Source organism: Danio aesculapii, chromosome 18 (genome assembly GCF_903798145.1).
Source record: "Danio aesculapii chromosome 18, fDanAes4.1, whole genome shotgun sequence".
Lineage (NCBI taxonomy): Eukaryota > Metazoa > Chordata > Actinopteri > Cypriniformes > Danionidae > Danio > Danio aesculapii.
Window position 1 is genome coordinate 47,227,615 of NC_079452.1, and position 13,217 is coordinate 47,240,831.

The 13,217-nt window shown below is 36.4% G+C and overlaps 2 protein-coding genes across 2 annotated transcripts; both read left to right on the forward strand.

Moving 5' to 3' along the window:
• The first annotated feature begins 977 nt into the window (after positions 1–977).
• wee2 (WEE2 oocyte meiosis inhibiting kinase) lies at positions 978–5,841 on the forward strand. The gene is made up of 11 exons (XM_056478529.1): positions 978–1,232; positions 1,352–1,554; positions 1,629–1,683; positions 1,802–1,971; positions 2,566–2,687; positions 2,777–2,923; positions 3,012–3,113; positions 3,963–4,048; positions 4,181–4,351; positions 5,215–5,363; positions 5,473–5,841. The coding sequence occupies exons 1-11, from the start codon at positions 987–989 to the stop codon at positions 5,606–5,608; spliced, it is 1,587 nt and encodes a 528-aa protein (XP_056334504.1). The 5' UTR covers positions 978–986; the 3' UTR covers positions 5,609–5,841.
• An 809-nt stretch (positions 5,842–6,650) lies between these two features.
• bida (BH3 interacting domain death agonist) lies at positions 6,651–13,191 on the forward strand. The gene is made up of 4 exons (XM_056477796.1): positions 6,651–6,741; positions 7,407–7,681; positions 12,451–12,584; positions 12,673–13,191. Exons 2-4 carry the CDS (start codon positions 7,441–7,443, stop codon positions 12,859–12,861), a joined length of 564 nt encoding a protein of 187 aa, XP_056333771.1. The 5' UTR covers positions 6,651–6,741; positions 7,407–7,440; the 3' UTR covers positions 12,862–13,191.
• The last annotated feature ends 26 nt before the right edge of the window (positions 13,192–13,217 follow it).

The following is a 13,217-nucleotide window of genomic DNA, read 5'->3' on the forward strand; positions in this document are numbered from 1 at the left end:
TAATTTATAAAACAGCAGAGAGTTGAATGAAAGCAATTGATGCATGTCCAAAAGCATTTGCAATTTTCTGGAAGGAATAAGAAACTGCTACTATGATGTGCACAAATGACGAATTGTTTTGAGAAATGCATGAACTGTTGTGCAAATGTAAACAGTGTTGTGAGAAACGCACTAAAGCCACTGAGAAAAACTGTAATCCCAATCAATCGGAATCCACTTTACGGCCTTGACTACTATACGAACCAATAGCATTTGAATGAGCGTTGAGAAGCGTATTTCATTGGTTGAATCTGATAAACGCACACGCCCCTTCTGCTGAACGAATCGGTCTTCCTGGCATCTCGTTTATAGAAAAAGGAAATACGTAAAGTATGAGTTTGTAAAGACCACCACGAAGCTATTGTATTTATATTCTTAGCGCAGTACCCACAAGTTATGGAGATAAACACATATTGTGACTTCTAAGGAACTAAATTTGAATAAAGGTATCGTTAATATACAGCATGCGATGACTGTGACTATCACACATTCCTTGAATTATAATGAAAAATTCAGTTTACGGCTCCGAACAAATGTTTAAAGTGATCAGAAATCAAAATACAAACGGTTAGCGGTTAATTAAGGGACTAGCATTTCCGCCCATTTTTAAAGGACCTCATTAACGCTGACGCGGCGCGCCATTGTTTTAGCGTGGTGGCTTGTGAGCTCATCTCACGGTAAGCTGGAACTGGGTTTCATTCAAAGCAGTAGATTATGAAGGTGACTTCAATATAGATGTATATATATTAAAGTAGTATGCACAATAAACGTTCTTGAGACACCGAGGTGTCAAACTTGTGATGGACTTTGTGTCTGGTTGTAAATCTTTAAGTGAATTTCAAGTTCATATTATTTTTTAAAAATCTGCATGGCTGTTTTTATAATATGATTTTATAACCTCTATCCTTAAATATGATCTTTTTCTCCTCTGACTGCAGTGGTCTGAAATGGCCTCTGTGAATGCAGCGCAGCAGCATCTGAACTTCTCCAGCAGCTGGGAGGAGGACAGCAGTGACAATAGTTTTGATGAATGGACACACAGGAGTGTCCCACTCAGAAGCCCCTGCCGGACACCCCGGATACAGCGCCACCGTACCAGAAGCATCACGGTTTCTCCTTCAATTCATACCTCTCCCATACCGTATGCTGCCTGGAAAAAGCTTCGACTCTGTGATTCGCCCAGCACACCAAAAGTAATCTTGCTTGTGCTTTGGTTTCATGTGAACCTTGATGTGGTGACAGTCTGGTGTATGGCTTTGTAGTATCAATAAATCTGACCTTACAAAGAGTTGTTTACTTCCTCCACCCACAGAGTTTGCTGTCTAAATCAACGCTGCCTTGCTCTAGCAGCAAACCATGTTGCACTCAGCGATTCCTTCGCCTGTCTACTGCTTTTGAACGAGTTCCTTCAGTGAACATTAATCCTTTTACTCCAGACACCGTGCGCAGAAACAGTGAACACTTCAAGAGAAAGAGTCAAAGGAGTGATGATGATGATGAGGACTATGGACAAAGGTAACACTTGTCTTGCATCTCAGCGATGCCCATTGTGTAACTAAATTTACATTGAGGTGCTTCTATTTCAACAGATCTAAAGAAATGCAGAATTCATCAGAGGATGAAACTTTCTTCCTCCCCTCGAAGGTATGTCGTTGTTCTATCTTGTATTTTATGTAGTACTTTTGTAAGGCTTCATAATCCCACAAATGCTTTGGCAAATCTCTGTGTTCTCTTGCAACGTCTCCCATCTGTTGGCCTTCAGAGGCCAGCAGTGTCAGCCCGCATGCTGTCGCGTTACGAGAGTGAGTTTCTAGAGCTGGCCTGCATTGGCGTGGGCGAGTTTGGTTCCGTGTATCGATGTGTGAAGAGGTTGGATGGATGCATGTACGCCATCAAGCGCTCTCGGAGGCCAATCGCAGGCTCCGCCAATGAGTGAGTCAGCACTGCCAGCCACTTAAAATTCTCCTTTTCCCCAAATGGACCTTTTTCACACTTGCAGGGTTTTTACAAGAGCAAATTGATGTAATTGAGTAAACTTTTATAGACAGTTTAAAAAAACTTAATGGGTAAGAATAATGGTGATAACTCTCTTAAAGACAGATTACTTGTAAGGACAGAGGTTGTGGATTTATTTATATATGGTGTTGTCAAATCCATCTTTTTGCTTCTGTTTACCACAGAAACTTTGATTCCTGATTCTGTACCAAAATTCCACCAATCAGAATCACTGTAGGTGCACCCAAAAGCTTTCCTCTCCTCTAAGCACTGCAAATAATGTAATCAATACTTGTCTACCTGCCCCCTGAGAATACTAAGTTCATATACAAATAATTCAGCAATATAAAATATACTCGAAACAAGTCCACATTGTTTAAGCTGTTTTTTTCAGTGTTAAATCATGCTGCCATGTTGTGAAAAGGGTCCATCTTTGTAAACACTGTTGTATCACAGAACAGCTGTTTGTGGTTGAGAATTTTGTGCTTCCTTGATGAATCATAGATCTCAAATGTAACTTCTTTTTTTCAGGCAGCTGGCCTTGAAGGAAGTGTACGCCCATGCTGTGTTGGGCCATCACCCTCATGTTGTCCGCTACTACTCTGCATGGGCTGAAGATGACCATATGATTATACAGAATGAATATTGTGATGGTAGGAAGAGATGGTCATGAAACTATAAGGATGGTCATGTTTTTGTTTATTAAATTTGGGATATTTTTTGGGGTGTTTTGGTACTATAGGTGGCAGCCTTCATGATGTTATAACTGAAAAGGGAGAGCAAGGGGAGTTCTTCAGCGTTCCCGAGCTCAGGGATCTGCTCCTACAGGTCTCCATGGGGCTCAAGTACATCCACAACTCAGGCCTGGTGCATCTTGACATCAAACCCAGTGAGCTTTGTGCATTTTTAATAGTTTCTCTTTTGCTTTTTTCCCCACATGCACTTTTAAAGTTCTTTTAAATTTCTATTCCTTTCAGGTAATATTTTCATCTGTCGTCGATCCACCTTGAGTGCTGGTGGAGAGGGAGATAGTGAAGAAGAGGATGAAAGCCACTCTTCTGGAGTTGTATATAAAATTGGTGACTTTCTATTTGCCTTTTTTATTCGTACTGATAAAATTAAGTGTATTTTTATTTTTTTGAAACCCAAATAAATTTTGGTTGATAAGAAAAGTCTGAAACTCCAAAATAGTTTGATTTTTAGGATTTTCTACTAAATACACAACACTTACTAGAAGCCTTTTTGTCATTTACGCTATAACCTCATTTTGAGAGCCTGAAAACACAAACTTTTTACAACTGTTTGAATGGAAGATTTTGAAAGCTGATTTGGATTATGAAATGGTGCATGCATATTTACAAGTTCATTCTGTAGAAATCTGTGATGACTTGACATCCAAAACAACAATGGCAAATGACAGGAACATGTGCAGGCAGATGGATAGTGTTCCTTTACAAAGTGACATCACCGGCTACTGGTGTTGCATGCATAATAGTGTTATTCATTTTAGCAGATATTTCAGCCAAACAAATTTAACGTTAAAAGTCTATCAGTTTTGCGTTATTTCAATTTATTTAAAATTTTTATTGATTTTAATTATTTTATTTGTATTTATTCAGTTATTATTTATTTATATATATATATATATATATATATATATATATATATATATATATATATATATATATATATATATATATATATATATATATATATATATATATATATATATATATATATATATATATATTTAATTATTTTTATTTATTTTATTTTTTTTTAAGTGTTTATAAAAAAAAAAATCTTTTTATTCGTTATTTAAAAAATTATATTGACATTTTTGATTTTGACTTCCATGGCTAAATTATTGGTAAAACCAGTAACAAACTTTAATTACATTTAATAGCTGCTTTATCTTTTTTTTTTAGGTGACCTGGGTCATGTAACATCCATCTCAAGTCCTCAGGTAGAGGAAGGGGACAGTCGCTTTCTGGCTTATGAGGTCTTGCGAGAGGTCTGTTTGAGCTCTGTCAGTGCCAAGCTTGTATAACTGTAAATGTTTAAAGAAGCCTATTCTAGACATGTCCTGTGGTTTATGTGTTGAAGTTGGTTAATTTTATGTAATTTTTTTTTCTTTCTTTCACAGGACTACACGCATCTTCCTAAAGCGGATATTTTTGCACTGGGTCTGACAGTGTTATTAGCTGCAGGTGCTTCACCACTTCCCCAGAATGGAGATGACTGGCACAGTCTGAGGCAAGGAGAACTACCCAGCCTGCCACAGGAGTTACCAACAGTCTTTAAAGACCTTCTAAAGGTACTGTTTTATTAAACCGCACATTTGAGTAATTCATTAAATACCCTGTTATATGGCTGTATATTGACTGAATATAGTGACTCCAAATGTTTTTGTTCAGTCGTCCTCCAACTTAGAGGGATAGTTCACCCAGAAATGAAAATTCTGCCATTTACGCAACAAAAAGATATTTTGAATAGTGGAAGCCTCTAACCATTGACATGACAGTCATAGTATGTAAAATAAAGATGAAGTGAGTAAATGACAATTAATTTTTGGTTTAACAATCCCTTTAATGGACAGGCCTGCAATAATACAGTTTGACCGCTGTGGTGCTGTTGCACAAAACAGATGTAGTGCAATATAAGAAATGATGTGTAAAGAAATCTCTTGTGCTAATGAGGCCATAGTGTGGGTAAGTTTTACATGACCCTAAACAAAAAAAAAAAATAAAGAAATGTCATGTGTAACCACCAAAATACTCTCAGAAAGTTTATAAAATAACTGTTCATTGCAACCCTACCTACTCTATACTAGTCTCTTAATCTTTCTTCAAAGTCCTCCCTCAAAACGTTTCTCAAATCATTGGTTTACTTCCTATAGAAACCTCCAAAAAAGTTTCAGCAATAACGTTCATGAAGATCTGATTTAATGTAAATATCCAAAGTACAGTTTTGTGTTTGTTTTTTCTTGTCTAATGAAATAATTTCTGCCAGCAGAGGGCATAAAATCAACTGTCCAATGCTGTTAATGTAGTTTTAGTTTTCGGTTCCTCTTTAGAATTCTCATGAATGTGCTTGCAGTTTTGAGTTTGTTTACAGTGAAGTTAAGACTGAAATGTGACTCACGATTGACAACCATATGGACTATTGTGTGCTTGATAGTCACTATTAGATCCTGATCCTACTGCAAGGCCATCAGCAACAGCTTTGTGTCGGCATGATGTTCTACGCAAGGAGAGAGCTGGAAAACTTGCTACACAGCTTCGCAAAGAGCTAAATGTGGAGAAATTCAGAACAGCTATGCTGGAAAGGCAAGTTATTACATTATACTATCTTTGAGGACTGACAAAAGAAGCAGTACTAATCATTGCTGCTCGCAGACATAGTAATTGCAGTACATTTTATTTACTTTTTTAATAGAGAACTGAAGGAGGCCAGACTGGCTGCTACCTCCCCGCAGCAGTTGTCCCAACCAGGGTCCCTTCCCAAGGCTAAGAGGAAGCTTGTGGGCCGAAGTGTAGCTCGTTCTGTGAGCTTTGGATTTCCTGGATGCTAACACTGACTCAACCACTGAGTTTGTTTTGTTCTACATGTGCCAACAGGCCTAAATCCTGTATTGTTCTGCATTACTGTGAAGTGGTCACTGATTAAAATCCAACATTTTGTCTGGAACGGGACTAAAAATTAACACAGGCACGGGGTGCATTAATCTGTACTGTTCACTGTTGATTGATTGTCACATATTGCACATTGTTTTTGTTTTAACTGTAAATAAAGTTTTTAAATGTATTGATTTGAGCATCATTCAGTGAAACCTTCTTAAAGTCATGCCTGTTGAGTTAGTTCAGCAACATCACACAAAACAGAAATGCAGCATAGTTGTTCGTTTGCTGTGTATGAATGATACATCTGTGCAAAAGTGGAGCATAACACCCAAACTTAATCACCACAAATGTTTCCCAACCTTTAATTAGTGTTTTTCTTTCTTTTGAGCATCAAAAATGAATCTTTTGACACATGGAAACCTCCAAAAAATGCATCCAAAAAAGAAAAAGTAATAATTTATGGAAGTGGTTGGCTTCTGGTTTTCAACAATCTTCAAAATATCCTGTGTTCTACAGTAAGGGGAAACTGAAAATATGTTTGGAACTAGCTGAGGGTAATGATTGTTTTTATTTATCTTAGTGGAAACTTATGTGCCAACTTTGCTGTGTGAATTTGGTCGTAGTGTAGGGCTTTCAGTCCTAATGTTTTGGTATTTTCCCTACTACAATACACAGGCACAAAGTGCAATGGACGAGTTTTGGTCAACTTTTCCTCAGGAATCTTATCTGCAAAGTGCAGTCTAACAGAAGGGGAACTCCAACCCTCTGCACTGAAGTTGAAAAAGACGTGGATAAAATCACGTATACACAATGACTTTCCGTTTGTATTTGAGCTGAATTATTTTCATCAAATGCGGTTATTTTTGTTCAACAGAATAAAAATAATGAAGGAAAAACTTCATTTAACAGCAGATCTCCGTTGCGCAACTACAGGAATTCAGCTGCCTTCCTGGACACGCCCCTCTACTCCAGCGTCATCAGTGACGAAGTAAGGCGGGGAGTTTTTACTCTAGACTCCCCGCTGCACTTGGCTTGTTGTTTATTTCGTGTTGATTATGCTACCTTGTTTGTATTCAAAGTTTACGTAAGTAACGAATATCTATAATTTTACTCAAAAGTACATTCGATAGATGTATTGATTGAAATTTGAACCTTTGTCTTAAAAGATATACTCGGTGTAGTATTTACTTCGTAAGTTACTGTACACCACCGTCAACGTCATTTTAGCGGGTGTTTAAGTTAGCATTGTCTGTGTAGATAATGTTGCGACAGTATAATTTAATTTTACGCTTATTTACACAATAACGTTAAATATAAGTCATAGTTTTTCAGCTTAACCTTCCGGTCAGTGCACCCAAAGTTGAGATTTTCACTCGTTACGCAAAACTGAACATTAAGGTTACGTTTACTAAATATTTGCGTCTGTTTAGCTTGCTATAACGTTAACTTGGATATCAATGAACTCGTGTTGTTTTTCTGTGGCTTTTAGACGAAAGTTATGTGTCCTCCAAGGGAATGTATGATAGACTCTTGTATATAGTTATTTTGATAAAGTGTATAACTTACATGGAATACAATGAAAGTAACTGTAAATAAGAGTAAGTCAAATATTTACATTTGTATACTGTATACATTTGTGTACATTGTGAATTATTACCCAAATATCTGTCTGAATGAAATGGCTGCTTAGCCACTATCTGGATCTTTTCATAATAATGAAACGAGCTGCTTTTTGTTTTTCAATTGCAGAGCACCTGTATGAGACATTGTACAGGCCTGTTCAATGGACTTCAACAGGAACTTTGACCATATTCCACAGACTTCTCTGGTGCTCCTTTCCTTCCTTAACCAGAAAGACTGCCAAAATGGTGAGCCGGGAAGAGTGTTTGATTATCGTGAAGAAAATCTGTCTACAAATCATATTGACAGTGATGGGGATATAGAAACCGATGGACACAGTCCACCAGCGACCTACAGAGACCTTTTACATGAACTACAGCATGAAGTTCAGCCTCGTCTTTCAGGTATTTTTTTCTTACATGAAAGAGTTTATAAATCCTTTCATTACAACAGGAACATGACTGTTTCTAGAATGTTCATTTAACTATGCAAAAGCAGCAGGTATTTCCTACACGCTCAGTGTCTGAATTCTAATCTAACATTAGGAGGTTGAGGAAGTTTAATATTTAATATTTTGTTACAAGCTCTTCACATACTGGCAAAAAAAAACAAAACGATTAAGGTATATCAATTCCAGGGATGCACCAAAATTTGGTTCAATACAAAAACCAATATCTTTATATTTGGAAGCCAATAATCTGTATATAAACATAAGTTATGATATCAATTTATCTGAACCTAACTGTAAAACAAAAGACAAAAAATACACTGAAAAAAGCTCTTAGTTTGCTTTCCACTGTAAATCCACTGGTTTTAAAGCGATTAGTTGAATTTACTTAATTTTAAGGCAAGGGGTTTCAATAGTATCTGGATGCAGCCTTTATGATGCAAGCTGAGATTGCATCTCTTAGCGATGCAACGCCAGACACAATGCACTCAATGGAGCTAGTGACCTCACTGTGATGGGTAGGGTTAGGTGAGCCCATTAAAAACCATTGCATGCAGCCCAGATTGCACTGCACCAAGTCTGCAGCCAGACTGGTTTACTCACTTTTTTCTAAGAAAATGATGTGTGCGTAATTATAAAAATAAACTTAGGTCAACTTAATGGTTTCAAGTTACAATGGATTTACTCACTTTTTAAAGTAATGTCAACTTTTTGCCTTTCAATGATAAAAAGTATTGGCTGATACTGATATGGCTGTCAATCCCTAATAAAATCTTACAAAGAGTAATATTTTTATACAGAAAACAAGAAGACGAACTGAAATTATAATGGCATTCACCATAACCACATTTATGTATGTCAAGCAACCTCAAGCATGTCAACTGAAACTGCAACTTGATATGAGCGGTTTTATCTCACATCCTACAAGTCACCTTGTTTTTACTATAGTATATATTTTTGATAGTATACTTTTATAGTTGAATGTTCTATGAGGAATGAAATTTCTTCTGTCCTTAACTAAGCATGTCAAAGGAGACGGGCAAAAAAACCTCCTACATTTCACACACACAAAAAAAAATGGAGAAACCAGGCTCAATCAAGGGGTGAGTTCTTCTATGGCCAAGCAAATGAAGAGGAAAAATGGATGACTGGCTAATCATTGGCACTTAGTACAATGAGTGTCCTCCTTAGTAGGGTGCACCTCCCAACCAACCATGATCTGCGTACAAAACTCATCCCATCACTGAGGTGCTTGCAGAGGGTCACTATTGTGGGCTCATCTCATCAACGCAAATCCTAACGAGTGCTCACTTTGCAAATGTTTAGAATGGTAAACATGACCTGGGTCCAGAAAACCCAGTAGTTATTATAGTTATAATTAAATGGTTTGTTCACCCAAAAATGAAAGTTTAGGTATGAATTACTCACCTTCGTTTATCTTCAGAACACAAAGGACGAATTTTTAGATGAAATCAGAGAGCTCTTTGACCCTCCATATACAGCAGCGGTTTTGAGTCTTTCAAAGTCCAGAAAGGAACCAAAAACATTCTGTGTGGTTTCAGTAATTAAACTGCAATCAAACGAAGCTCCAAGAACACTTCTGAGCACCAAAAAACACCACTTTTCTGTCACATCAGAATGCACATTTACTACAGGCAATACGATACTTGTGTGTTGCGCTGCTGACTCTAATGGCAAATATTTCATATTGCCTACCTGTAGTAGGGGTGCATGATATTGGAAGAAATGGACATTGGAATATTTTGTTTTTCAGCTTTATACATTGCGATATGAAATATATTTCACCAGATGGATTGAATAACGCTTTTTGTGAAGAATTCACCATTTCACAATGTTTTGGGTGATTTTATAGTGAAGTGCATTTGCGTACATCATTAAAATCAACTTTAAACTAGATTTTTAGGGGCGAAAACTTGAGGGCAAAATCTTAATGGCAGTTGGACACAAATATTTAAAAAATCTAATGTAAAATGATTTCACTACAACAATGTAATTTAATTAGTCTTTATTAAAGCAAAATAGTTTCTTGTGCCTGAATGCTTTAAACTCACTTGATATGTTTAACAGAAAAACATGAAATTAATAATTCTTTAAAACTTTAAATCCACAATATTTAAACTTTGCCATTAAACTACAAGCTCCTGGTCAACAATAAGCATACTTGACATTACAGAACCATTGATATTACTATTACGGATGCGCACATTGCAATTTCGATGCTGAAACTATATATTGTTCAGTCCTAGCCTGTAAGAAACGCAGACCTGATGAGGAAGAGAAGGCTTTGGTAATTAAGGTTTTTGAGTTCACATGAAATGTTTTGACGATTTCGAATTTTTTCAGATTCTATCTAAAATATCTTTATTCGTTTCCCAAAGATTGACAGAAATGGGGCTGGAACAGCATGATGTTGAGTAATTAATCATAGAACTTTCATTTCTGGGTGAACAAACCCTTTAAATAAGTGTTATAATTACCGTTCTTGGTGTGAAGTGAAATTCTTCATTACTAGTTAGTAATTTTCCCAAAAAACAGTATTCCAGAAAAGTAGCAGTTACAAAATCTTAAATACTTTGGAGCACAGACAGACTAGTGGAAGTGAAGCAGTCAGTCGAGTTTACGTTAGTTTGTAAATTGATTTCCACTTTCATTTATTCATTCCTTTTCTTTCGGCTTATTTATCACAGTGGAATGAACATCCAACTATTCCAGCTTGTTTTACGCAGCGAATGTCCTTCCAGCCGCAACCCAGTACTGGGAAACACCCATACACTCTCACATTCTCACACACTCATTCACTTTGCCCAATTTAGTTCATCCAATTCACCTATAGCACGTCTTTGGACTGTGGGGAGAACCGGAGCACCCGGAGGAAACACGAGGAGAACATGCAAACTCCACACAGAAATGCCAACTGGCCCAGCCGAGGCTCAAACCAGCGACCTTCTTTTGTGAGGCGGCAGTGCTAGCCACTGAGCCATCGTGCTGCCCTGATTTCCACTTTCATGAAAAAATATATAACAAACACGATTAATGTAACCATTTTAAAGAAAGGGGCATGTTTTACTATTGCTTTTAGTGCTACTACAGCTAATTTATAGCGTTTTAGTGCACCGCCACCATGCTCTGTCCGACGTCACAGGGTTGGTTCCATTCCCTGAGGTGAAGAGACAAAGTGGAAGTAATGGACTGACCACAGAGATCCGAATGCCTAATTTAACCCAATGCGTCAGGTTTTAGATGTGCATCGCGGAGCTGGTGCAAGACAAGTGGCTAACATAAATAAATATATTTAAATATTTTCTTTTATGTTTATATGCGTTCAATTTTGTTTGCCTACTAGTTATTATCCAAAAAAAAGTAAGCCATAATAGTATTACAGTGCTCAGCATATATACAGTGAGTACACCCCTCACATATCTATCTTTTAAATTCATATTTTAATAGGAAGCTGTACAATATTATATTTGTGCTTATACATTAAATTAGTCAGTACACTCTCAGAAATAAAGGTATGCAAGCTGTCACTGGGATGGGACGTTTTCAAAAGGTACACATTTGTACTTAAAGGGTCCATATTGGTACCTCATAAGTTTATATTAGTACCTAAAACATTTTAAGAGGAACACTTTGTACTTTTAAGGTACTAATATGTACCATTGAGGTATTAATATGGACCTTTTGTAAAGGGAGCACCACAGTGACAGCTCACGTCCCTTTATTTCTGAGAGTGTACTGAAGCCAAATCTGGAGCTTATCTAACAAAATAACTTATGATAACGGTCCAAAAACTAGTACTCCCAAATTTATGTTATAGAAAAATATTAAATACAAATTTAAAACAGAGAAAAAATCAAGAGAAGCAAAAAAAAAAATGGAAAATTTAGTTGAAATTTTGTAGGTTGTAATTTTATTTTTTTAATATTTTGCTTGAATTTATTTGTATTATCTTTCAAATTCTAAATATGTTTGGTGACTAAAATATTATTTTAATAAATAAATCTGTTTAATCTGTTTTGTTCAAATGCACCAAAATACATTGCCTGTATTCACTGAGAAATGGATACAAATATTCATTTTCAAAATGGGGTGTACTCAGTCAGTGTGTCCGCTAGGTCTTAAAAAGTATTAAAAGTTGACAAGTCAATTTAGAGAAATTTAAGGCCCTTAAAAAGTATTTAAAAGTCTTAAATGCTATTTTATAAGCTATTTAATTTTATATCATTATGCTAAAGTTTGCCTGAATTTAATCTGTGAATAACGGGATGCTGCGTAGTTTATAAAATCAATCAAATCCTGCTAGATTTGACATCACACTGCTTTGTTTACTGCAGTAACCAAGGCAACACCATTTTCCCTGTTCTATAGGTGCCACTTGCTGGATTAGCATTTTTGTTCAGTATATGATTCGTTTCTTATAATCAATAATTAGTAAACATTCTGTAAGTTAAAATGTCACCAATGTTATTAGTTGAAACCTAAAGTAGCGATGAGGTCTTAAATTGTATGGAAGGAGTCGTTAAAAGGTCTTAAAAGGTCTCTGATATCTGTATATACCCTATCAATTATGCTGAGCACTCTATGTACCTACAGTACTACTGTATTTGCATTTGACGGACACTACTAAGGCCAGGCAGTGAAGTATTCTGGAAATTATTACGATGACATTAACAAAATTGTGAATGAAGTGTATTTTTGTTTCAGTCAATGCAGAAGAGGCTCGGGCTGCGAGAGAAACGGCGGCAGAGTTGATCAGAATAGCAGATCTTCTAGAACAGAGCGTTCTGTCTCAAGCTGCTGAGAGTCTGACTAAAAAACTGAGATCTTCCAAAGAAGAGGTCTGGCAGATTGCTTGACTGTATGCATTTCTGATGGCTTTACACTAATGGTTCCTCCATTTAAATGTTATCACTTACATATTTCCAGGTTTGGGCCAGTCATCTATCTAAAGGAGTGCAGACGTTACTTCAGCATGTGGCAGCAGCCAAAGAGTTTAAGAAGGAGCTTGTGGAGATGGCCTTCACGTTCATGCTCATGAAGACCGTTTGTGAACGCACGCCTGATTTTTTGTTTAGCCTCTATGGGACAGTGGTGCAGTTTTTCGGATCCAACTGATCCCTGGTGAAATCTGTTAGAGAAGTGTTGAAGGAAAAATATGATACGTTCCAACATAGTTATACAAAAAAATAACATAGTAATACAGAAAATACAAATGTCAATTATTTCAGCTTTTAAAAACTGAATATGTTTGATTTTGTTGTTGATATTCGCTGTTATTCAGTGTTTTTGTTGTTGTTGTTTACTATAACGTTGGGTTTTGTGTATATAAAAAATACATTTAAGAAAATTTTCCTTTGGTTACTTAATATTTTTGTTGTTTTTCAGTGTTTTTATTGTCAGCTTTATATGAATTAAACCCTCTGGCATTCTTTTTATGGAGGTCAGAAATAACCAAATAGTTTTTTTCAGTA